Below are 27,340 nucleotides of genomic sequence, written 5' to 3'. Positions count from 1 at the left end.
GGCATGTAACTCATCTGAAGGAACTAGATCCTTTCTAGTTCTGATGGAGGTAGCAAATGGTTTATAATCACTGGTAAGACCAAGAAGAATCGATACACTAAATCTTGCTCTTGTACGGGAACTCCAAAGAAGAAGAAGTTGATCGCCTATCTTCTTTATATTATGAAGATCTTGTGTAATAGTTAAATTTCCCTTCTTTTTTGAGCTTGTAGCTTAGCTTTTAGCTGCATAACATGTCTTTGTTGAGATAGTAGAGAATCTAGTCTCTAATATTTTCCAGAGTTCATGAGCAGTCGACACTCCCACTACATATGGTAGGAATTCACTTGACAATGTGGCATTTAGCCAAATCAATAGAGTTTGATCCCTTCTCACCCAATCACAATATAAAGGATTAACCTGATTACTTTCATTGCCCATATCATCTCTCAAGTATTCTTTAGGACACTTTTCTTTACCAGTTACCAAATTTGTAAGATTAAAATTTCTCAATATTGGTCTAAAACATGATTTCCATTGTAAATAATTTTCTCTATCAAGTTTCACAGTAACAAGATTAGAAATATTTTGAAAAGATAAATTTTGAAACGAACTCACTAAAGATGATGCATATTGAGTAACCGCCATTGAACCAATAACTGGAGAAAATCTAGTGTGAAAACGCTGAGCCGCCATTGAAGCACTAGAAATTTGTGAATTTGGTGGAATCACTGGTGGAATTCGATCACTTACACCATTTGCACCACCATTTGGGTTGGTTTCTTGATTCATGGTTGAGTTTGAAATTGATAGTTGATGATGATTTTGAGCTGAAACTTGATTACTTCTTGTCATTTGAAGAAAAAATTTGGATCTATTTGATACCGTAAGGTAATTGTCTGCTCTAATACCATAAAGATGTTCTTATTCAAGAACAGAAATGAAAGAAGAAGAAAAGGATTAACCTCAAAACATAAAACTGAAATTTATTTCTCTCACTAAAGATTCTTGTTATACATTCATCTATATATCCTCTAATTCTACAATCTAACTAACTATTACTGACTAGGATGAAATGTGTCAGAAAACGGTTATTTGAATAATGAGAATCGCCGAATTTGGATGTCTTCAATCCTTTGACTTTGTCTTCAGTCCTTTGACTCTGTATGATGCTTATTACTTTTCACCATTGGATTATGCAAAATTGTTAAACTGGTATTTGGTTTTGCTTGTATATATTGCTTGCTAGGTGAAAATACAAGGTGGGTAAATGTGGAACTTGAATACCGTAATGCATCTAATGAGGACTGGGTTGGAGTCTTTTCCCCTGTAAATTTCAAGTAATGCTATTTTCTAAACAACCTTATTTTGAGTTGTGATATATTGAGTTTGAGCACTATTTTCCGGTCTGCTGCTTGTTTCTTTATTTATTTTTTTGCAAAACGCAAGTTTGGTTTATTAAGTTTATCTAAAATATACATCATGCCTTAGGCATAATTTCTAAGACGAATTACAATTTCATTTGAGAAAGGAGTGCTAAAAGCATGTTTGAAGAAATAAGTCGGTTATGCTCTATATATTCATGTAAGTTTCTAATTGGAAAATAAATTGCTTTCTGTCTCTTCTTTTTCCTCTATTTGAGCATGTTTTCTTCTTCATAGATGATCAACAAAGAGGGATCATATCTGACTTTGGTCCTACTTGAAGTATCATATTCGCGCCAGATTACACAATATAACCTTTTTCTAACCGAAGTTTTAACAAGTTACTTTGTGCTTCATTCATTTTTTAGCATCGTTTCTAGCACGACATAGAAGATGAAAATCATTGGTATTGAGCCTATGGGCACGCTATAATAGGGCTCAAGAGGTCATTTCACATTTCGTAGATCGTGCTTTCGGTTTCATGTTTAAAATGAAAGGCCTTCTTTATATTTTGTAACCAAATTCTGTTAGACTGTTTAGGTATTTACTTGTTTATATATTTGTTTTGATTTTTGGTTTCATGCTAGACATATAGAGGATGATATCCGTAGGTTTGGACCTGTGGGATCACTTGTATTCTGTATGTGCAACGCCTTGAGGAGTTTAGGGATCGTCATACTCTTAGATTCTCGCTTTGAGTGCTCATTGGACAATTGGATTGCTTTTTCACATGAGTAAATATTATGCCGGTGTAAGTAAAGGTAGGTAGGTCGAGCCTTACAATATGGGAAATAGAGGTTGGAATGCACAATACTTATCAATTTAAGTATTTATTGAGATTTGTCCTCACATGAATACATGTGCTGGGGTTGTATTTTTCAGCTTGGGTATCTGGAAGGGGCATAGTTGGAGGTGAGAGGAAAAAAGGCAATTGAAAAAACTTACCCCACAGCATTTATAAGAATAGAGTTAAGTCTTATGTATATATTATGTGGCTGTTTGAGGAATAATGGTTTGATGCATGATATACATAGATTATAATACTCATTAGTTTCATGAGCCAATTATATCAGCTTATGAGAGTGCTGTCTGAGGGTTCGTCTCACATATTCGTTTGTTGTGTTTAAGGGGATCATTTCACAGTTCTGTAGATTAGGCTTGATATTCCATGTTTATGAAGAAAAGATTTCTCTCAGTATAATTTTGTGACCACTTATTTGTATTTCATAACCGTCTTCATTCATCTTATTTGCCTATGGTTTCAGCCACAAGCCCACGATATACATAGTTGATGAAAATCTTTAGTTTTGAGCCGCTCGAGCATGTATATATGTTAGTGCATCAGCCACCATGTTAGGTTGTTAGTAGGGTTGGTCATCGAGTCGAGCTATTCGTGAGTAACTCGAGTTCGGCTCGTCGAAGGCTCGACTCAAACTCGTTCGCACAAAAGTATGAGTCGAGCTTGAGCTTAATTTAAAGCTCATTCTAGATAGCGAGTAGTTCGAGTTCGAGTTCGAGTAGCTCGCGAGCTACTCGAGTCGAGCTTGAGCTTGAGCTTGAGTAGCTCGCGAGCTACTCGTTTTATAAGCCCATATGTAGTATATAATTTATAATTTATACGACATTTTATACTTTATACCCAACTATAATTTACAATTTATACTAGTTTTAATGTTTTATATACATTTTTTTTCGAAGTTTGAGCTCGAAGTTCGAGTTCAAACGAAAGCATAATCAACTTCGAAGTTCAACTCGAGCTCGAGCTCGAAGTGTAAAACGAAGTCGAGCCGAGTCGAAGCTCGAGCTATTAGTATAACTAGGCGAGTTGAGCTTGAGCTTCAATATTAAGCTCGAATGCGAGTTCGAGTCAAGCTTCTGCATGTGTGAGTCGAGCTCGAGTATAGCAAAACTCGACTCGGGTAGCTCGATGACCAGCCCTAGTTGTTAGCTTATCTGTAGATATGCGTGATTTCAAAACCGTCAAGTGTGTTGATCACCTGATTAATTTGTGTGCCATTACACCGTTTAGCTTGCAACAAGTCGGTCTGCACGACTACACCACCAGATAATTTGTCTACATCATGGTTGCTGTTTTGAGCCTTTAAGAATGGCTAACATCTCAACTCTGTCAGAAACAAGTTAGTGAAGGACCCATCATTGTACACAGCCAAAACATTACCAACATAACTTTTATAACACCCTCATGGCCTATAGATCTTGAAATCAGAGATCCTTCCTTTTTAAGAGTTATTTATTCCTCATTCGGTGCTCCCAATGATGTCACAATCTTGTTTTAAGGAGCTACTATGTACATGATTCTACCAATTTTAATTGCTGCTATCCTGTTACGTGCATTATCTTCAAACTTTGTGGATAGACCTACCAGTTTAATATTCATTTCTCTAATAATAAGTTCAACAACAAGAGCATGGGTTCTTGAGGAGCTTGTCAAGATTCTGTTATCCCTTTGGTCCTAGATCAATTCACAGTTAATATATGACCCTATCTTTGTTTTTGCTTGTAATGAAAACAGAAATTGAGTAACACTTTGTACATTTATCCGTTTCAGGTTACTATTTCATACATTGATTTGTAGTAGTGGAGTTGGCTTCTGATTCTCTTGGGGGAGTTGGCTTCTGATTCTCTTGAGGTAAAACTTCTACCCATTATGTATTAGTCTATTAGATCATTTAAAAGCAGAATGCTATGCATTTTTATTCATTAATTTGCATAGATTGGTTAATAAGCTTACTATTGGTTTTGGACTACGGGAAAACTATTTATAGATTGTAATAAAAACGAACTGCCTATAGAATGAACTAACGTACGTACTGTTAAGCAGATTGCAAGCATTGCCAATTAATGACAACTTAATTCAGTCACACAATCTTATAGTTAGCAAATCCAAGACTAAAATCTTGTTAAGATAATGTAACTAGTTATGTTCCTTTTATATTAGTTAAGGAGTTGTTGGAACTCATATGAATAAAGAAGTTGTTGACTCGGATGTCCAACCCCACTTCTATTTCTATTGCTAGTTCCCTCAAAGTGCAGAGAGGTAAGCCTAATAAAAATGACAAGCATACAATACACAACCGTGAGGGGCAGAGTCCCTTTCTTGAATTCCTCTAGAGCCGGCTACCGAGAGGGAGACGTAGGCCGAGACTAGAGTCCGAACCTTCACTTTCACCTGAAACTTCGATCTGTCATATAAGGGCCCTATAAAATCATCTCTAGATACTTCAGTAAATCCCGCCTTGCCTTGCATGATTCCCCAAGTTGTGGATAACAGTTTGGTCGCCGTTTGCGAATGAAATTATGGAATTTTTGAATTTGAAAGAGTAACACGGGGCTGAGGTTTGGACTTTGAGTTCTATATGTGAGTAGTGTGAAGGTGTGGTGTATATATATGCAAAGTGTGGTATCTCTGGTTGGAACTAATAGAGGTGTATAACAATGATATAAGTGGAAATGATGTATATGTTGTTTTCATTTTAATTCTTGTATATAATTTATAGTATTCTTTTGATTCGAGGATTAGTTACTTGACTTAACTGGCATTGGTCGAGATGGTTAAGTAGCTGGTTCTACGAATCAATATATATTTGAGTAGTTGGGTACTTGGGTTTACGAGGTATGAGGTTTTAATATATGTTATGGAAGTATATTATATGATTTTCAGGTTATGACAGGTTTTAAATTTATGAAATATTGAAAATACAAAGGAAACTCTGCCGAATTTTTTTTAGAATGTGATGTTAAGTGGTGGTTTTATATTTGAGTTATGTATATCATAAGATATTTTGTATTCTTGAAGTCATCTAGAAGAGGATTGTACCCATATTTGGTCCTTGTCTTTGAGGGTAGAGCAAACTCTTCCATGAACTTATATGTACCAAGCTACATCCAAAGGGGTAGATGTGAACATATTATAGTAATTGAGCTGAAAATTTTACTAAAGCCTTAAAGCAATTGTCAGACAACAATTTAAAAAACTTTAGCAATACAAGTATGTTCTCAGTGGTTGCTTGTTTTTCTATTTTGCAGCATAAGCATAGCTAAAAACTTAGTTGTTGCACTCTAGGTATGTCGTGTTGTCTCAGTGGTTTGTTCTTCTCCACTTTTGGTTGTTACGCACTAGGTACATCGTGTTTTTTTTTTTCCAGCAAATATCAATTTTTCTAGTATTATGAGTAAGAAAGTCGAGCATTTATTAGTAAGAATAATTCAAATAACCTATTCATTGTTGGTGCAGTAGTGGAGTTTGATTTGCAGTAGTGGAGTTGGCTTCTGATTCTCTTGAGGTAAAACTTCTACCCATTTCGTATACTAGTTTTATTTGTTGCTTGTTGTTTTTTGCAACAACTGAAATTGTGGGTGTTTGTATGCATATAAGAGATATGTTTTGGTTGTGTGCCATGGTAAAGTCATTTGGTTTGTATATTAGGTAGTGTTAGGATTTATTCTTGGTTTAATTATCAAGTGTGCAAGTTATATGTTTTTTATATTTTATTTGCGCATGATTTTAAATTAATTTGAATGGCTAATGTAATTTAACTTGGTATTCAGATTCTATGGATGATCTGATAGTTATAGAATTTATGTTTGTCTTTTGTTGTTGTTGTTGTTGTTGTTGTTTTTTTTTTTTTTTTTTTTTTTATTATTATTATTATTTTTTTTTTTTTTTTTTTTTATACTATATGAGTATTTTAGGCATAATACAGGTGGCCAAAAAGTTGAATAAACAAAGGAAACTCTGTCAAAATATTTTTAGCTCTTTTGTTTTATAAACAAGCAAGTTAGTGTTAAAAATATAATGCAATGGTAAAATTGTCTAAATGATTTATACCGTTATTTCTAAGTACAGGGAAGATATGATTAGCATTGGTAGAGGCATGAATATTAGAATTAGATGTAGGAAAAGCACCCGACACAGTTAAGGCAACATTGGAATATCAATAAAAGTACACAGTTAGCATTGGAATATTCTTGATATCACTCAAAGTACAGTTTGGTTCCAGAACACGGTGCACCTACGGGTGATCTGAGAGTTCCTACTTGTTTAAAGATTGGTTAATTCCGATCACAAGCCCGGATGCCGGTTTCGAACTTGACTGTAATTGTTTGATATTATTAATATTTGGATGCTTGACTATTAGAATTAAATGTAGAAAAAACGCCAGACACAGTTAAGGCAACATTGGAATTTGAGTTATGTTTTGGTTTGATGTATTTTTAAGGCAACATTAAAGGCAACTTGATCCATGTATTTTTAAATAGGAATCATCAAATTTAATTATGTTTTGGTTTGATGTATATATTAAATTATTCTCGTTTGTGATAAATGAGGATAGAAATGCCAAAGGGATTTGATATCGGGTGGGACCACGCTTATCCATATCCCCGAAATAAAAACGGACACAGCAAAAAATCGCGGATAAGATTTTATTTGGAGGTGGCATTACAAGGCTGAAAGTACATCTTGGCGGAGGGAACAAAAATGTTGAGAAATGTTTGAAGTGTGGAAAGGAAATTCGAGACATGTTCCGAAAAATAATTGAGTCTGGAATTAAGAAGAGAAATGGAAAAAAGATAGCTGAAGAACATTATAGAGCTGCCATGCATGCACACCCTCCTGGAGAAGACTCAGACGAGGATGACAACGAGTTCGAGATGGCACGGCAACAATCTAGGAATGAGTACCGGAGGTTCTGCGAGACGGGCTCGTGGGATAAAAGGGCTCCAACCAGAGAGAACACCAATGTTGCAAGCACAAGCTCTCGCAAAGGCAAAGGTCTTATGTCTCTCTTCTCCCGTTCGAAGAGCACTAGGCATCCCGAGCTTATTGATGTCGATTCGCCGAGAAGGCCTGATGTTAATCAACCATCTGTCCACCAGATGACGCCAGCTGGTAAGTCAAAAGCTGGGGTGTTTAGAACAGCTGTGGCTAGATTTGTACTTTGGGGAAACTTGTCTCCAAATGCAGTGGCCAACAACCCGTATTACAAGCCGATGTTCGATGAGGCATGTCGCGCCGGTCTTGGAGTGACCCCTCCTTCAGCCTATCAACTACTAAATTCAAAGTTGCAGAGGCTTAAGGCAGAGTGCAAATTGTATATTGACCATATGAAAATAAAATGGTCTACATATGGTGTCACTGTTATGTGTGATTCCTGGACTGGTCCAACGCGACAGTGCTTGATGAACTTCATGGTGTATTGTGATGGGCTCATGACTTTTGATTCGTCCGTTGATCTATCGAAACACAAGAAAGATCACCGCCACTTACTGAAACACATGAGACGTGTTGTTGACAAGGTTGGCAAGGAGAATGTTGTTCAGATTGTAACGGACAACGGGGCGAATTTTAAGAAAGCTGGAGAGATGCTTGCAAGAGAAAATGGTATACTTTCAAATAAGTTTTATTCTCCCATTTTAGATTCCTTTTGCAAATAGGTTTTTTGGATGAACTGTCTACTAAACTACTTCATGTACAATAGGGTATAACCTTTTCTGGACCCCATGCGCGGCTCATTCTATAGACCTTATCTTGAAAGAATTTTCTCGAGCCCCGTCGACGAAAGCAATCCTTGATCAGGCGAAGGATATCACGTCTTTCATTTATAACCACTCTCGAGTTGTTTCCCTTATGAGGGAAGTGTGTGGTGTAGACTTAGTCCGAGCTGGTCCAACTAGATTTGCCAGTAATTACATGGCATTGAAAAGTTTGCTGAAGAAAAGGAACAAGCTCCGGTCAATGTTTACTTCGAAGGATATCTTGAAATCAAGAATGATAATCCTACAAATTCCGGATGATGATGATGGTCGAGGATATTATAAACTAACCGAGAATTTTTGGCGTAATGTGAAGGGATTGTAGCTGTATTAGAACCCATTGTGGTTTTTGCGGAAGGTGGATAGGGATGATAAACCGACCATGCCATTTTTACACAGATGGGTAGAAATAACAATTGAGCAAGTTCGGAGGAAGATTCGCTCGCCTGAATGGATTGTTGGAATCATTAAGAGGAGGTGGAACAACCAATTGGGGCACCCATTACACAAAGCTGGTAATATTTTTGTTAACTCGATGTTTATTTAATTGTACCATAACTGTTGTAAGCTAATATGCTACAAATTTGCTTGTAGCACACTACCTTAATCCTGCCGTAATTTACTACGGCCCTGATAGTGAAAAATGTTGCATACATGGGGAGTTCCTCTCAAAGAATGCAGATAAGTCATTAACCAATTGATCCCAAACCTATCGATCAATTGGCTTGCTTAAATGAATGTAAAGCTTATCGAGAGGCTTCGGGTATTATTCTCGCATCAATTCTTGTATATGGAAGAACCAAAGTCATGTCGGGTTAGTTTCATTGTTAACCCACTACTTAACTTGTAATCGACCTATTCTAGTTTTAGTCCATACAAAATTATATAATATGGTCTACATTGTTTGTCATTGACGCTACCTGATTGGTGGATGAATGTTGAAGAAGGTTATGTCGACCACTTGAAAACGTTAGCTATAATGGATCCTCTCACAAACTACCTCATCATCCGGATGTGAGAGGAATGGAGCACGTTTGGATTCATACACTCGGCGAAACGTTGTAACTCGAGAACCGAGTCACTGGAGGATCGAGTCTTTGTCCATTACAACTTTCGACTGAAAAGCAAGCATGTCCAACTAAAGAACCAATTTGAAGAAGAGAAGAAGATCTTGGACCTCACATCATTGTACCCAGTCGATAATGACTCGATCGGGCCCTATTTTTGATTGGATCGATGACTGAGAGAGAACCCCTGAGGCATTATTAGATGAAAGCGGTCATCCTAATTCATACATTACAGAACAATCTGGTGTGCCAATAGATGGAAATTGGGAACCCGTTAGAATCCCAACTCGAGGATAACTTTGAAGCAGCTCAATCTCCTAATGACACTCAACTTGATGGTGAAACATATTATGATCCTGATGCATGGAGAATGCCTAGTGATGGGGAGCACGATAATGCTTACAATGTTGTTGATGACGATAACGATAGAGATGATGATGATGATGATCATGCTCAAGTTCGTGCCAGTGGGACTAGTCGAGGAGGTGGTGGTGGTCGTGGAGATGGTAGTGGTCCGAGTCGAGTAGGTGGTGATGGTCCTCCTGGTTTTGATGATGATCATGCTCAGGTTCGTGCCAGTGGTCCAAGTCGAGGAGGTGGTGGTGGTCGTTGATAAGAGCCCAAAACTGTAGTTTTAACCCTTTAACAGTCATACTTTTAGACCAATTATGTGAGTAATAATTAAGAGTTAACACTGATTACGTGATTTTATGCATTTCAGGCTTCAAAGTCCATTATGTGTAGAAATGTGCCACTTTAGTGAGATAAAGGAGCAAAGGTCGGTTACTAAGGAGTTCCGTGATTAAATGCCAATATTCAAGAAGACAAAGCCTTTCTAAAGCCCAGTCAAAAGCTGAAAAGTCGACGCGGGCAGAAATAGCACACAAAGTCAGCAGAACTTCCGAAGGCTGTATCTTTGAACTTAGACCTTAGAATGGGACCTACCTTATGTCAAAACGACCGGCTCGGAAAGAGCTTTCCAATGGTTTAAGCCTCGATCCAATCAGAGGAGGAGAAGTGGACGAAAAGTCTGTTGAAGCCAACTGCAGCTGAAGAGGCCTTTTTGGACTGAAAGAATTGGGTTTTGGTCCTGATTCTCTGGCCCAAAACATGGCTCCAAGCCCATGCACGATTTTTGGATCTGAAAGTATAAAAACAAAAGTTTAGCTCTTTGTTAATGTTAGAATATGGTAGATAGTTCATGGTAGATAGGTTAGAGTAAAAGTAGCCATTAAAATAGCTTCTAGATCTAGTTTTTATTTAATTGTTTTTAATTAAGTTTAATTTCAAATCCAACTCTTGTTTTAGATTAAATTCTTAGAATCATTGTTCATAATTAGTTTGATAAATAAAATAGCTAGTTTGTCAATTTTGATTCTTGTCATTTACATTTGTGTTAGATCTAATTTCATTTATTACTTGTTATTCAATTCTTAGTTATTAATTAGATTTTAATTATTGTTTAATTTAGATTAGTAAATTTCAATTATTTATATCATGTTTAGTTTAAATTTAATCAGAAATGATTGCGTAATGATTCTCGGCTAAACCTCCATTAGAGGGGGTTGAGAAGCCTTGATGAAAGCTTGATTCCGACTATCGTAGAATCATCGTAATTTCCTTTCCACTCTAGAAACGATTAGTTCACCATGAGAATGGGTTTAATCGTTCACATGCTAGTTATGAATTGGTAGGAATGTCATGTGTAATTAGGGATTAGGAAGAACCAATTGTTCTCATGCGGGCAGATTCAATTCGGATTACGATGATTCGTCGTTAATAGGATTAAGTCGAGTTGAGGTGGAATCAATCCCCCTCTAACTCCTTATCATAGAATCAACGTAGCATTCCCATAGTTGTTCAAATAGTCGACTAGTGCATCTTGTGGGTAGTTGCATTGTAGTCTAGTTGCCTTTTCGTAAATCTCTCATTAGACTTTAAGAGTTGAATACTTATACTTAGAGAACATTAACACGCGGAAGGACTAGGAGTGGAACTAATCACTCTTACTCCACTATATCTCATAGGATTGAGAGTAGAAATCTTTGATAAATTAGGCACGTAAACTATCGTTTAGTTTTACTTTACGTTTAGAGTTTCATCGCTTTATTCATTAATAAAACTATTCTTTTACGCTTATCAAAATGGGCTACCGCCATCTTAGTTTCACTTTCGTGATTGTTTTCATAGTGTTAGTACTTTTCTTAAAGTCCCATTTCACCCACCCACCCATGTTTGATTCATATGTGGTTATCCGATTCAACGTTGGAAAATTCCGAAAATTACACCGAAGCCGCGATCACGCTTCTAGTAGAGCGCGCACTGCGCTCTATAGCTGGAGCAAGAGCCGACCGCCTCTAAAAACACTGTAATTTGAAAATTACCCGAGCGATCACGCTTCTATCCGAGCTTAACCCGCCCTTTGTTAATTTTTCCGATTTCGGCAGCTTTTGATTCGAACTTTGATTTTTCATATTTTTCAGTTGTTCTAACTGTTATATACACTCTAACACGCCGCGTAAACAAGACGCTTATTCATAAGCGAAGCAAGGACGAATCGTATTCCTTTCTTCCACACCTCGTGATCTCCCGTTAGAGGTTTATACTAGTATATCGAATTGTTTGGAGTGTTGACGTGTTTAGCTAAGTTTGGTCTTAGCCTTGTATGAGGTTAAGGTCTGGCCAAACAAAAACACCGAACGTAAATACACAACAACATCAACAATCAAGTCTATCTAGTATACCAACCACTACACCTCTAGCTACTATTTCACACACATCACCTGACACAATGCCCGACGAAGAAGAGACTCCTCTCTCTGACTTCTACAAAGCCTTGAGCGATAACCCCAAATCTTGTATCGTTCTAGCAGACCCAATGGGGGATTTCCGAATCCCCAAAATTTTAATTTGTTACCCGCTTTTCATGGATTAGACCATGAAAACCCTATCGACATGCATAGGATTGAACAAGTCTTAACAACATTCCACCATCCTACGGTTGGTACCGGAACAAATTAAATTAAGGGTATTCCCTTTCACCTGGCGATAAAGCTGCGTCTTGGTTAACGCCCAAGCGCTTAATTCACGTGGACTCGTGGGCTAAACTTGTCAAATTTTTTATGGAACATTTTACCCACCCCTAAAGACGGATGAGATGTTTTCCAAGATTCATTTCTTTCGACAAAATCCTCATGAATCATTTTCAGAGGCTTGGAATCGCTTTCACCGATCTCCTTATAGAGTGTCCACATCATAATTTAGCTTAAAGACACGTTAGTTCGTGGCTTTTTCAAAGGACTTCTACACCACCATAAAGAAGTCCTAGACATAATGAATGGGGTAGTTTCTTAAGTAAAGGAGCCTCAGAGGCATATAAATTTTGGAAGATCGGACTAAAGCGTAATAATAATTGGGGGGTAATGACGATTACTCCCACCCGCTAGTTCTTCTTCAACAGTTAAGGCTACCAAGATGTTTGAGGTTAAATCAGATCCCGAGCTTAAAACTCTAATTGAATCCCTCACAAAAAGGTAGAGGCCATTTCAGACAACAAAAGCCAATCCCCGTCATGAATGTAAATTCAAATCCATGTAGTTTCGTTAGAGCCCCGAGCATCCCGACTCACATCGTCCCTATTGCCTATGAACAGGCTTGTTCCATTAATAGTGAACCTAACGCCCCTTGGAGACAAAATCCTAACTTCGGTTGGAGAAATAACCAAAACGTCACACCTCAAGGGTACAATAATCAATATGTTAGGCCTACGCACAGCTTTAACCAAGCCCCACTACGACAAGGATAGGGTCAGGAGAATTTTAATAATTATAACAACCAAGTGCAACCTCGACAAGGTCAAGCACAAAGTCAAGGTAGTTATAATAATTATAATGCTAATAGAGGTATCGTTCCGGTAAATAATAACTATCAAAATCCACCCATAAATAATTCATGTGAAATAGTTCTAGTCACACCACCCATGACCACTACACTCACACAACCGGATCGTCTTGACACCTTCATACAAGTGAGCCAAAAACTTTTCCAAACCATGGCTCAATCTAACCAACAGCTTCTACAATCTGTTAATAATTTAACCAAACAGTTGGCTCAAGATAAAGCCCAACCCAAAGGTGTGTTGCCAGTCACTTAAATACCTAATCCTAAAACAACAAATACAGCCTTTGAGGTAACCGATAATACTAGTAATGAATATGAAAATGTAGGTGAGTTAAAGGCCATCACCACTCTCCGTTCTGGCAGAGTGGTTGATAACAAAGTAACTATGCCTATAGTTACCCCACCAGTAGCCCCCACACCTGCTATATTACTAGATACCAAAATAGAAACTGAAGAGCCTACCACTGTAGAGGTACCAGTTACAACACAACCTAAGAAACAGGAAGCCACGGTTAAACATCCACGTAATACCATTGCTAAATATAGACAGAAACCACCGTTTCCACAAAAATTAGCCATGTTAACTAGGGATACAAATTATGAGGAAATTAGGGACATTTTCAAGAATCTAACTATAAACCTTCCCTTCCTCGAAGCTATTAAAAAGCTACCACACCATGCTAAGTTTCTTAAGGAATTGTGTACTACTAGGCGTAAGACCAATATACCAAAAAGACGCTTTTTAACGTAACAATTCCCAACTCTATCTGAACATAATGGAATTGTTAAGTACAAGGACCCCGGTCGCCCCATCGCATAATGCACCTTAGGAGATTCCTATACGAATTTAATCGTTATTAGACTTGGGGCTAACGTTAACTTACTCCCATTTTATTTGTATAGACAAATAGGTCTAGACGAGATGCAACCTACTAAAATGACGTTGCAATTAGATGATCGGTCTATTAAGTATCCTAAGGGTGTCGTCGAAAATGTTCTCGTAAAAATTCAGGATTTTTACTATCCGGGCTGATTTTGTCATCCTCGACACGTAAGTCGTTAATGACTCGGTCCCATCATCTTAGGGCGCCCTTTCCGCAACCGCCAACGCGCCATTAATTGCCGCGATGGTTCAATGTCCATGTCCTTTGGCCATCTTGTTGTTGAAGTCAATGTTTTAAAACAAAGACACAGCCATCCGATTCGTCTATGGATGGAGAGGTTAGCATGATCGAGAGCTTTGCTCGAGATTATTTCAACAACACGTTCCCGGATAATCATATGCCCAAATTTCTTTCCTTTGGAAGTTCAGACTCCAACATTTCCATCCCTACACTAGTCGATACACATATTACGGATGAAGATGAGATAGATGACTTTCTCAAAGATGTAGAGGACTATCATAGTAACGAGGATATGACCAATCTAGATGAGCAATTCGATGAGTTTCTTAGAGCAAGTGATAATTCACTCTATCAAGAACTACTTTCCACAACATCCACCTCATCTCCCCTCCTTCCACCCTTTGAAAGGAATCTCGAGTTTGCACTCGATCCTTTTGTTTCTCCTGTGCTCCATAATTTTTTAAATCCACCTAGTAAACAAATACTTCAGAAGGACAACCCATTGGACACCTTCATTTTCAGACTTGAGACAGTCCCTACACACACAATGAATGAGTTTTGTGCTAAAATCACATCCTCATTGTTTACAGGCTGTCTTTCTACAACTTATCTATATCCACCATATTCTCCACAACCATTCACTTTACCACACTTATTTACTAGAACACCCACTCATTCAAAAATGAAAAAGAAGGTGCACGCTAGGTTACGTAATAGGGTTATCCGACTTCGCTTTCATTTCACTAGGGTGCGTCATAGGAAATCTTGGTGCTTGATTGTGTTTGGATATGTTTTCTGTGATATTTATTTATGGAATGATCCACAATTATTTCGGTTGTTGATATATGATAAACTGCATGTTCATACATATGTTTAGATAAAGTCTCGAGTATCTGACTATAAATGACTCAACTTTTGTGTTTGGTGCATTTCCTTTCATTTCCATATATTGGTGAGTGCACCATTAAGGTAACCGGGCCCTCCCTATGGAGTGTGTGGCTGTAAGTACCGGATCCTAAGTCCACGCTTAAACATAATTCACGTTTTCCACTCTTGCATGTTTTCTCGGATTTTTTGAGTCATGTTTCTATATGGGGTGAATTATGTCCTTCTTGTTTATTGTTTTCTTTTTAAAATTAAAAAAAATAAATAAAAAATAATATATATATATATATATATATATATATATATATATATATATATATATATATATATATATATATATATATATATATTAAAGAATAAACATAGTAATATAGGAAGTCTCGAATCGACTTTAAAAGACCCATCGCTAAAACAAATTTTCTAAGTTGTAAAAAGTTGTTTGGGGTGGGGTGTTCGTGTTTCCGCACTAAAATGTTTTATGTCTCATTAGAGTTGCTTAGGCCGTTTTATTGTATTACGATTCGGGTTGACATAATCCATGAATTTAGAGTTCAATTGTTCGCATAACGTACGTCATACACGCACTTTGAGGCGTTTTCTACTATCTTATATGTCATCCACGGTCGGAATAGAGTGTTTTCTGGTTCATTAGATTAGAAATTCCCTCCTAATCATTTCCATATCTCATTCGCAAAAATCAGACCAGTAACGAAGCGGCAATTTTGATTTTAAGTTTCGCGAAAAATCGGAAAAAAAAATCACAAATTTCGATTTTGGGCTGGGGCCCAACCCGCTTCACCAACAAAGCCACGGATTACCTTTACCATCACTTCATCCCTTTTCTTTTTTTTACAAACCGCCATTAACAAGCTTAAAACAAAACCTAAAAAATAAAAATAAAAGGAAACCTAAATTAACCCACCCACAATCAAAACCCAACCCAAATCGATCAGAAAAGCTTTCCACCACAACCTCCACCGATTTACATCACCAAAATCCACCAAAAATTCAATTTTTGTGTCCAGGTTACCACCACTCCACCGCCACCACTGGTTGCTTCAGTCGGTTGATTAAAATCCCACCACCACATCACATTTAAACCCCCACTACATTCCAAACTTCCAATGGCTCAACAACGCCGAATTTTTGCGGAGCAAGCTTTTATCGCCGACCACTTCGCTACCGCTTTTACGGTGATTTAAAATGATCGGTCGAGATCTGGAATAGCTTGTGGTACTCGACCGAAGCTTATTACCACGCAGGACTTAGTACGACGGTTCTAACGATACGAGGGAGTTGGAAGGGACTAGGATTTTTGTTGTTGTTGTAAGAGGCGGAAGGAAGTGACGACGGTTTGTTGGTCGAGATTCTAGGCATCCCGCCTAGAATCCATCCGATGTCACCCCTGCAGGAGTCCCAACATAATGGGGTAGAGCCATTGATGCACGAGACAGCTTATTGAGGCGACTACAACGCGAGATCGCGATTGTGTTCGACAAGCTTCCTTTAGGACCAACCAGCTTAGCCGCAGCATTTCGATGGATTGGTCGGAACGCCCCGGGAAGGAGAAGGTCACGACATCGGCCCGAATCGCCTCCATATCTTATGGATACTCGGGGAGCGAAGTACGAAGTTCAGATCTTGGAGTTTCGCTTAGCATGATTAGGGGAGTAGGGAAGTCTGTTGCCCTCTCCCCGTGTGTTGATAACAAAGATCATCTTGAAGTTGAGAGCATCTCAGGCGACTGATCGGACATACATCACCCTCCACCGTAACCCTCGCATCTATAAGGAGTGTGTCCAACGGGTTTGGAGGTTGGCTGAGGATAGAGAAGAAGAAGAAGAGGCTGGTGGAGAGGAGAATGCCGAGGAGGGTGGGGGAAATCAGAATGCCTCGGAGGATGAGGAGGATTTGACGTGTTTTGACGCGAATGCCTTGGAGAGGTGCTGGTCAGATGCAAAACGCATGGCTGTGATTCATCGTGGCATGCGTTCGCTCAACACTATCTGCGAAGACCTCCGGACTCGACAGGCAACGATGCATCATAACTTTGAGGTCCGTACCCAGAGAGAGGATGAGAGGTGGGAACAGATGAGGGCCGAGCTAGAAGCTCAGCGCCAGTTCCAGGAACAGATGCTGACACGATTCCCACCTCACGGGGATTCTCCTTCTGAGGATACACCCTCGAGACATGAGCGCCGTCGCCGAAAAGATCTAATGGTGCCGGTCCATCGAGAGCTCGAGAGCCTCCCGGACCGTGTGCCCTCCGCTACCAGTTCCGGAGTAGCTAGGGATAGTATAGTTTGATGTTTTATGTTTTATTTGTAGTTTCATTATTGTCATTTATTTTTATGTAAGTTTATTTCCGTAATTTGAATTTTGTAGTAAAATGTACTCCAAATGAATTATTTTTAATATAATGGGTTATTTTCATTATGCGTGGTTGTTTAATATTGACCCCACCTTCCCAACTTGTTTGGGGGTGGTTTTATCTATTCCAGCATGAGTTTTATATAACCCTCGTGTTATAATTTATTGCGGAGTTAAGGTGAAAATATGGCTGTTTAGGCATATAAATGAATAAGTATCATGGTAGGATGAAATCTAGATTAAATAGGTACATTCTATCATAAAATCAACCTAAAAGATACTGGGTTTGAATTAGAATCAAGGAAATGAGTTGTTTCGTTTTTGGTTTGGAAATTTTAGGATTTTAAACCGCCAGAATTAGTTTTGGCAACTTCCCGATCCATTTTAGCAACTTAAAACCTATATAAACTTCATACAATCTACACTCACAACTCACACTACACCTAAACTCCATCACTCACCTTTCACTCCCACGATTCCCACGTTTCGGCTCATTTTCCGAGATTCAAGAACTCCGAAGCGACTGCTCTTTCTCTGAGAGAGCACACTCGGCCTGATATATTTTTTCTGAGTTTTTGTCGAGGCCAGCGCTTGCCGAAGCCGACCGACCCAAACACCGGAAATTTCAAATTCTTCATAGCAACTTCGCGCCCGACTTCGCGGGACGAAAAATTTCGGTTTCAATGGAAGTATCCGGATCATTCAGCCTATTCCAGAGCGTAAGTTTGAGATGACATCTCCAACATTGATACCGAATAGTCTTTCGAAGATTTGTTCCAAAGCACTACTTATGGTGCTTGGTTTTATGAGGCGATCATATACGTTGGTTGGGAGCCGCTTATGGTAAGACGATGCACTTTATTCTCCAACACTAGCATCTTATTTTTACGATAACTGCATTTTCTTTGAAATACCGGATGGAGAACAAGTGTTCTCCATCAACATTGATAATGAACCAATGGAAATTACCGTGTTCTTGCTAGCATTTGTTCTTGGACTTGCTATGCCCCCTGAAATACAAGACCCATGGTGCTATTGGGTAGATAATATGTATGTCTACACTTACGAAGTTCTTGCATGAGTAAAGACGGGCGCAGGCATTTTCCGTATCGGCGACCCAGGGGACTATAACGCCGCTTTTGGTAGCCCCGTCCATGAACATAGGAACTGTTATGTTTTGGATCATGCTAAACATTTTAGGGAATGGCGTTTTTCTTCGTGAATGATGCCACTTTGCAAAGCATTTTCCTTGCTTTAGCGGGGACGTATGTGTCATGACCTTCCCGAACCTTGATGTCTAGTTTAGCACGAGCCCATAGCATGAGGCATAAGTACCTTCTTATGCCTGCTCGATTTCCGTATTATGCTATGTTTCTTTCCTATTTTTTGTACACGTTTCACGGATTGGATTACGGATCGACACTATCGACCCACCAATAGTATTATTCGATCTTTCGATGTAATGACTTGGCAAGGGTGGAGGATACAACCTCATCTGGTTGCACCTTACACCCCGCCGGACAAGTGGCTCTTAATAGGTTAGCAATAATAATAGATGATAAATGGCGGGGAAGCCCGGCAAATTGTCATGGCATGGCAGAGCGAAGGAACCTCACTTCTTTATGGAAGAAGAGGAGGAGTAAGATGATGATGTAATCGCGGAGATAAGGTAAGTTTTCATTCTAGTTAGTGTCCGCTTATGTCCCAAGCAAATTCATTCGGTTAACCCCATAATGGGTAGAACTCGTGATAGAGTTTCGTCGGTTTTATTTCCTATATTAGTACGTTCTAACTTTGTTTTGCGGATATATCCTGAATTTTCACGCGTTTCAATGGTATTTTTCCTACCCTCTTTATTTAAATGCTTTGAGGACAACGATGCTTCTTGTTAGGGGGGGGCATAGAAACACGGTAATTAAGGCATCCATAGGATATAGATAGAGTTAATATGCATTTGTTTTCTAGTTAAAATTTTTAAAAAAAATTCAAAAATATAAATAAATAAGTTCATGCTATACACTTAGGAATAGTGGTATTGTTTTCCTTCTCTATGATCTTAACAATCTAGAAGTCTCACGTAGTTTTTTGCATTAGAATAATTGTTAGAAACTTAGGTTAATATGTAGGTAATAATCTTTGTATCTATCTATAAATATATTACATGAGTATCTATGATTGTTAGCAATAAGTTTCGAAATCTAGGCTAGAGTACTTATTCTACAAATCTTGTGAGAATATAGCCTAAAGCCTTATATGATGAAAACATTTGAGAAATGACACAAGGGAGAAGTAAAATCCGGATAGAGAAATCACACGTCCACTTGCTTGATCACTATGCCATATCCTAAGCAAGAATTTAGGCCCTCTTTGGATCGATATAGCCAAAAATTCAAACCTATGAATGATTTCCCGCTAGTCGCCCCTTTGAGACTTTCTTTAGCCTTTCATAAACCACAATCCCTTTACCCCTGTTACAAAACAAAACAAAAAAAAAAAATAAATCAACCTACCCAATTTAGAATAAGTCCGAGAATAGAATGAGGAAGAAAGAAGAAGAGAAAAAACTTGTGTAAACAAAAGTTAGTTAATTGCTTCAGAAAATAAAGAAAAGAAGTTTCCATCCAAGGAAAAGAAAAAAAAAATAGAAATAAATAAAAACTCCAAAAATAGAATAAAAGGAGTCAAAAGCAAAGAAAAAAAAAAAAAGAAAAATATGGCTAGGGATGGAAACAAAGTATAGAAGTAAAAGAAAATAACAAGGTTTTCTCTAAGTTACATAATATGAAAACTCTATTATCTCATACTTGTCCTTTTTGAATATCCATTTCCTTCTTTCTTAAACCATCTCCTAATCCCCGCAATACCTAATAAAGACCTCTAGCTCAATTAGGAATAGGCTAGTGTGATAGTAAGTGGCAGATGTGTTTGATCGACTCCGGCTTCCTTGTTGTCAATGAGATTGTAAGGTAAAGTGTGCCCACTGCGCACTAGAGTAGCTAAACTTGAGTGGAAAAATCAGAGTGTTGTATCTTGACTATTATTGTGAGAACCTACTTAAGGACGCTTATTTCGGAGTTTCAAACGGACCTGCTAGACATTTCATAGTATTACTCATTGTATATATGTTTATTATAGATGATTGATTATTATGCATATATTAGCTTAGGTTTTGACTTGGTTATTCTTGTTCATAGCTAGTGAGATGTATAGATAATTTGGAGCATGAATAAGGAAACAATAGTTTTATTTCTTAGTCGTTGAGTAGTATAGATGAAGTTTGTGAGTACCTTCATCGAAACTCTCACGAGGTTATAACTCGGCCCACTAGGGAATTCCTAGTGGTTTAAGGCCTTGTTGCGATATGGTCAATGCAATCGCGACTCAATAAACGAGAGTAGATAGAACTCCATTTTTGGTCACTTATTCTAATTTCTCATCTTTGCTTGAGGACAAGCAAAATGCTGTTTGGGGTGGTTTGATAAGAGCCCAAAACTGTAGTTTTAACCCTTTAACAGTCATACTTTTTAGACCAATTATGTGAGTAATAATTAAGAGTTAACACCGACATTTGATTTTATGCATTTCAGGGCTTCAAAGTCCATTATGTGCGAGAAATGTGCCACTTTAGTGAGATAAAGGAGCAAAAGTCGGTTACTAAGGAGTTCCGTGATTAAAGACCAAGATTCAAGAAGACAAAGCCTTTCTAAAGCCCACCAAAAGCTGAAAAGTCGACTGGGCGAAAAACAAAGACACAAAGTCGTGAGAACTTCGAAGGCAGATCTTTGGACTCAGACCTTGGAATGGGGCCTACCTTATGTCAAAACGACCGGCTCGGAAAGAGCTTTCCAATGGTCTAAGCCTCAATCCAATCAGAGGAGCAGAAGTGGACGAAAAGTCTGTGAAGCCAACTGCAGCTGAAGAGGCCTTTTTGGACTGAAAGAATTGGGTTTAACATGGCTCCAAGCCCATGCATGATTTTTGGATCTGAAAGTATAAAAACAAAAGCTTAGCTCTTTGTTAATGGTAGAATATGGTAGATAGTTAATGGTAGATAGGTTAGAGTAAAAAGTAGTCATTAAAATAGCTTATAGATCTAGTTTTTATTTAATTGTTTTTAATTAAGTTTAATTTCAAATCCAACTCTTGTTTTAGATTAAATTCTTAGAATCATTGTTCTTAATTAGTTTGATAAATAAAATAGCTAGTTTGTCAATTTCGATTCTTGTCATTTACATTTGTGTTAGATCTAATTTCATTTATTACTTGTTATTCAATTCTTAGTTATTAATTAGATTTTAATTATTGTTTAATTTAGATTAGTAAATTTTAATTATTTATATCATGTTTAGTTTAAATTTAATCGGAAATGATTGCGTAATGATTCTCGGCTAAACCTCCATTAGGGGGGTTGAGAAGCCTTGATGAAAGCTTGATTCCGACTATCGTAGAATCGTCGTAATTTCCTTTCCACTCTAGAAACGATTAGTTCACCATGAGAATGGGTTTAATCGTTCACATGCTAGTTATGAATTGGTAGGAATGCCATGTGTAATTAGGGATTAGGAAGAACCAATTGTTCTTGGGCGATTCAATTCGGATTACTGACGATTAAATGCCGTTAATAGATTAAGTCGAAGTTGAGGTGGAATCAATCCCCTCTAACTCCTTATCATAGAATCAACGTAGCATTCCCATAGTTGTTCAAATAGTCGACTAGTGCATCTTGTGGGTAGTTGCATCGTAGTCTAGTTGCCTTTTCGTAAATCTCTCATTAAACTTTAAGAGTTGAATACTTATACTTAGTGAACATTAACATGCGGAAGGACTAGGAGTGGAACGAATCACTCTACTCCACTATATCTCATAGGATTGAGAGTAGAAATCTTTGATAAATTAGGCACGTAAACTATCATTTAGTTTTACTTACGTTTAGAGTTTCATCGCTTTATTCATTAGTAAAACTATTCTTTTTACGTTTATCAGTCGTGGAGATGGTAGTGGTCCGAGTCGAGTAGGTGGTGGTGGTCCCCCTGGTTTTGATGATGATCATGCTCAAGTTGGTGCTAGTGGTCATAGTCGAGGAGGTGGTGGTGGTCGTGGAGATGGCAGTGGTCCGAGTCGAGTAGGTGGTGGTGGTCCTCCAGGTTTTAATGGTAGTGATAGGGTTTAGTCACAACAACCTAGAGTTTCCATTGGTGGCCGGGTGGTGTTGGGTCACAACGGGTGACAGCACCAAGGTCACAGCAGTCAAGGGGTGGGTCCTCAATGCAGCAGTCAAGGGGTGGATCCTCACAACAATCAAGGGGTGGGTCCTCACAGTGCCCACCAAGTGGTAGGGGTGGATGCACTGTTGTTGGGTCTCAACAAGCAACTGGTGGTTCCTCACAGTGCCGTGATAATAGAGGAGTATACTTTACTGAAGAGGATGGGTTTGACCATGCAACTCAAGACTCTGACCATGGTGCTTCCACCCAACGAGGATCTCGTCAAAGAAAAGGTCGACAAAGGAGAGCAGATCCTACACAGAGCACAGACTCCAGCAATTGTTTTTATGGGCAAGGGTCGTCTACTGTGGTCGAGATGTCTGTGGACTCGTTGGTGGGCCAATTTGGAGGATTGTTTTCTTACGATCAGCCTTATGGATATTCTTCTACTGGTTCAAATATGGTTGAATATTCTACAGACTCTTCATATGTGAATCCTCTAGAAGAATATTCACGTTCTTAATATTATGGGAATTGGAATGATCCTCAAGCATACTCTACTGCTTCCACCTATGCTACTTCTTCGAAACAATATGCGTCCCCTCAGTCTTATGGAGATTGGAATGCTCCATCTCGCAAGTATTCTACTTGAATCTACATTTGTGCTACCTTCAGAACAATATGCACCTCCTCGTCATTCTTATGGAGGACGGAATGAAAGGGACCAAAGTATGGAAGATGTTCAGCCATTCTCGGACCATAGTGTGGACATGCCTCCACCTACATGGGGAATTGTATGGGAACCTCCGAGTCGACCCGTTGTTGAGGAAACTGGGTATCCGATTATTGGTTACCTTCAATTGTGTGGTAAGAACTTGGATCAGTCAGCGTATGACTTGTACGTGGAAAACGTTAAGAATTGGTTCGGCCAAACCCTCACTTGGAACCAGAATTGTAATGATTTTCTTTTTGAATCGGCATTACATGGTGTCAAAGGCATACAAGAAGGTCGCAAATCATTCTGGTAGTAGTCTTCTTTGTAATGGTTTGGAGTGTCAGCCTCTGTTGGTTTGGAATAAAGTTAAAGTGTTTTTGCATTGGCTGTCAGTTTTTTATCATGTTTAATGGTTTGGAGTGTCAGCCTCTCTGTTGGTTTTGAATAAAGTTTAAGTCATAATACAAAATATCGCTCTGTTTTGTGAGTTCTTTATGTCTATGGATTAGTTGTAATTGTTATGTTTTTGGTGAGCCACTTAGATCTTGAAGAAAAATGTAGAGCTCCATGCAGCTTCGGAATGCCGTAGTAATTGTTCTGGTAAGGAGAAAACAATAATCTTCCTATGGGGTTTTATTTGTTTTAATTAAGTCGAGTGTCTAGTAACAAAAAGAAGCTATATTGATAAGCTTTGTCTTTGATGGACACTTGTACTTAGGATTGGCAATAGAGAAGCTAGAATAGGGAGATGACAATCATATAAAACAAATTTCAGATCAGTATCCAGGGGGATTTGATCTGGTTCTTGGAGCTGATATTTATATCCTTCAATTTCATATGTTTTCTTCTTAATGTAGTGTTGGGCTTGCTTATTTCTTAGTTACAATTGCATCTTTTTGAATTTCTTGATGCACTGTACGCTTTCAACAGCATAGCATCTCTCCACCTTTTGATACTGTGAACCAACTTTTCCGCCTCAGAGAAGTAAACTGCTGCAAGTTCATACTAGCTTATGTTTCTCGAGCTAAGAGGTGAGTGAAGATGCTTACTCGTTGTGTAATTATGACTCTGTTCACAACCTGTAACCAAAGGTCTTATAATTTGTAGTTATCCTGATTTTAGATCTTGCCGCAGTGCTTGTTGCTCTTAATTGATGCCCCTGTTACTTGCTTATCCCTTAAGGATTCTATTAGCTTATCAACCTTATTTTAACTTCTAAGAGTAGCTATCTTGAAATCTATAGGTTTGTTTCTTAAAATCTATAGCTTGTCTTGAAAGAATTACCTTTCCAGCTCACATATGTTATTCACTTATTTGACTTGCTTTCTTCAATTCTTAATCTAGCTAGTTTATCATTTCATATGCGTTTGGAATTGTGGAAATCAACATAAGTAGAAAGTCGTAACAATTTTGAAATTTTATTCCTCTACTTTGAGCCCTGAGATGAAATTGAACCAAAGTCGTTCCTTCCTCTAGTTAGCTTGAATTTGTCGATATTTGATTCGAGGGTTGGTTACTTGACTTAACTGGCACTAGTCGAGATGGTTAAGTAGCCGGTTCTACGAATCAGTATATCTTTTAGTAGTTGGGTGTAGTTTTATTGGATTTCCAAGTTATGACAGGATTTAAGTTTATGAAATGTTGAAAATACAGAGGAAATTCTGCCAAAATTTTTGTAGGATTTTTTTGATTCGAGAATTGGTTACTTGACTTAACTGGCACTAGTCGAGATGGTTAAGTAGCCGGTTCTTCGAATCAGTATTTCTTTTAGTAGTTGGGTGTAGTTTTATTGGATTTGAAGGTTATGACAGGATTTAAATTTATGAAATGTCAAAAATACAGAGGAAACTTTGCCGAAATTTTTGTAGGATTTTTCTGTCTCTGTGTAGTTTAGGTTTTGCTTAGTTGGTCTATATCATGTCCAGAGTTTTGTAATAATTAAAGATGCCACGTGTCTTTGGTATTCAGTGACTGTTTTATTGTTATCTTCGTTCTCTTATCTCTTATCTCTCTGGAAATGCTAGGGCTAGTTGTTCTTGTGTGCGCGCATCTGTGCTGAAAATTCATACGTGAAGGAATTATCATAAGAAAAGATGATGAAATTAGTCTCAACAGAAAAGATGATGAAATCGGTCTCAGCAGAAAACGTCTATGAAATCAATGAGAGTTATATTGATAAAAGCATGGGAATAATGATGGTCAATGGTCCGAACGAGACGATGGGTAAGGTTCTAGAGTTCTTGCAAGAGGAAAATGATCATGATCATAGAAAAGGAGAGGATCTTCTTGATTGGTGTTGTTTGTTGGGATGTACTTGGCGGAATCACCCTTTGCACGCATGCTAAAGGCTCACGGATCTTCTCGAAAGTACCTTCTTTCCATCAAGGGTGAGGACGAACCAAGACCATTTCTATTCTTTTTATTTATGCTTCCCCTATTGTCCCAAATAACAACCTCCATTGAAGGATGTAAAATCCTGGCTTCAACCAAAGGGCTACAATATGTTGTAGATTGCCTGATCAAGATGATGGATGCGGTTTATGGCAGTGATGGGGAGGATACTAGTGGGAGCATAGTTTTGGCAAGTGATGTAATTGAACACGTCATATTGACAACCCGATGAAGTGGATTGGAGTTGTGTTGGTCGCCTCTCGAAGGCGTTAGAGTGTTGGATAGACTCTATAGGCGAGGCATCTATGGACATCAGGGTTACAGGCCTTCACGCTCTCATCATGGATTCAATCACAATAGAAGATCTAATAGATGCGTTATATGATTGAACGCTCAGTGCAAGTGCAACAAGTATTGTAATATGTAAAAAAAAAAATTCAAGATTCATTGTTAAAGAATGAAAAGTCAATGTAATATGTAGGAATTCTGAGGTGTATTTTTTAGTATTAGAGAGTAATTTATATTAAAAGTATGACTGTGAGGGAATAATATATTTATATATATTATGCACGTGTCCAACACGAATCAGGAAAACTCATGGAAGATCGTTATAACATAACACCTTGTCTAGAACGAGATGATAACCTCCAGGACTTATGATAGATCGTTACAACATAACACCTCGTCCAGAACGAGGTGACAACCTGGCACATGCACGCAACGGGCAGTAACGCTCAACGTAGCTATGTTAGTTAAAGTCGTAGCATCAATCGCGCTTATAAATACACTGTCTAAAAGCTCATTTATTCTCATCAAGACAGGGACTTGAGCTGACAGAGAAAAGGGGGGAACAATGTCTGACTTGATTCAAGTTCATCACAAAATCTTGATATGTAGGCAGCTCATCCCAAAGCGAGCTCAGTCAAAACTCGACCCATCACAATCTTCTCCATTATTCACACTTGTAAGGACTGATCAAATTCAACATTTATAATTACCACATTCAAAGAAAATATAAATATTTATCGATATTTGTCGATATTTGTGGATATTTATCGATATTTGTTGATATATCGCGATATATCCACGATATTTGCAGTCAGAAATACCCACACATAGTCTGTGGATATTTGTCGATATTTATCGATATATCTCGATATATCTACGATATTTACAGATACCAAAAAGGAATATATCGCCACATAGGGGGATATATCCACGATACATATCCATAAATCAGAGGTCGATATTTTGCCATATCCTGATATTTTGTACTATGGTTGTGTCACCTTTGGACCAGAGCGAGACATAAGTACATCAAAAGTGACACATTGGACCAGAGCGAGACATAAGTATGTCAAATATGACACATAAGTATACTAGTTGTGTCACTTCGTATACTAGTTGTGTCACTTTTAGACACAACGTAACACAAGTACGTCAAAAGCGACACATAAGCCCCTCACTTCTTGTGTCGCTTTTGGGAATCAACTCAATGTAACTCGTATGAAAAAGAAAGCGACACATAAGAGTGGTTAGTTGTGTCACTTTTAATGGATATTATGTCACTTTTTCCAAAAGTGAGAGAAATGAAAATAATTTGTTTTTAAAACATTTTCTCATTTTTGTATTCAATCGTATTCATTTCTCAACCTACATCCTATACGTCATAACAAAAATCCCATTAACCTGGTTTATGACAGAAACAACATCCACATACATTTAT

The 27,340-nt window shown here is 38.1% G+C and overlaps 1 protein-coding gene and 1 long non-coding RNA gene across 5 annotated transcripts; both read left to right on the top strand.

The window, feature by feature from the left end:
- Window positions 1-1,154: 1,154 nt before the first annotated feature.
- LOC147499500 (uncharacterized) lies at window positions 1,155-25,503 on the top strand. Of its 4 annotated transcripts, none has more exons than XR_015195901.1 (7): window positions 1,155-1,319; window positions 3,973-4,053; window positions 5,451-5,487; window positions 5,659-5,707; window positions 23,766-23,823; window positions 23,942-24,254; window positions 25,248-25,503. It is a non-coding gene; the product is annotated as an uncharacterized LOC147499500 (long non-coding RNA). The 4 variants fall into 4 exon arrangements; XR_015195899.1 differs by having other exon boundaries at window positions 5,451-5,544; XR_015195902.1 differs by lacking the exon at window positions 1,155-1,319 and adding an exon at window positions 1,353-1,563 and having other exon boundaries at window positions 5,451-5,544.
- On the top strand, window positions 6,874-8,283 carry LOC147499501 (uncharacterized). Its single transcript, XM_086560857.1, has 2 exons — window positions 6,874-7,806; window positions 7,904-8,283. The coding sequence occupies exons 1-2, from the start codon at window positions 6,945-6,947 to the stop codon at window positions 8,281-8,283; spliced, it is 1,242 nt and encodes a 413-aa protein (XP_086416983.1). The 5' UTR covers window positions 6,874-6,944.
- Window positions 25,504-27,340: the final 1,837 nt, after the last annotated feature.

This window comes from Coptis chinensis, chromosome 5, assembly GCF_015680905.1.
Source record: "Coptis chinensis isolate HL-2020 chromosome 5, ASM1568090v1, whole genome shotgun sequence".
NCBI classification, from domain to species: Eukaryota; Viridiplantae; Streptophyta; class Magnoliopsida; order Ranunculales; family Ranunculaceae; genus Coptis; species Coptis chinensis.
Note: the sequence above shows the minus strand (reverse complement) of the source record. Positions and strands in the feature narration are given on the sequence as shown.

Bases quoted from the DNA above. Each gene is read 5' to 3' on its own strand.
- LOC147499501 (XM_086560857.1), top strand. From the start codon at position 6,945: ATGTTCCGAAAAATAATTGAGTCTGGAATTAAGAAGAGAAATGGAAAA. The intron at 7,807-7,903 runs GTATACTTTCAA...CATGTACAATAG, and splicing joins GATGCTTGCAAGAGAAAATG to GGTATAACCTTTTCTGGACC.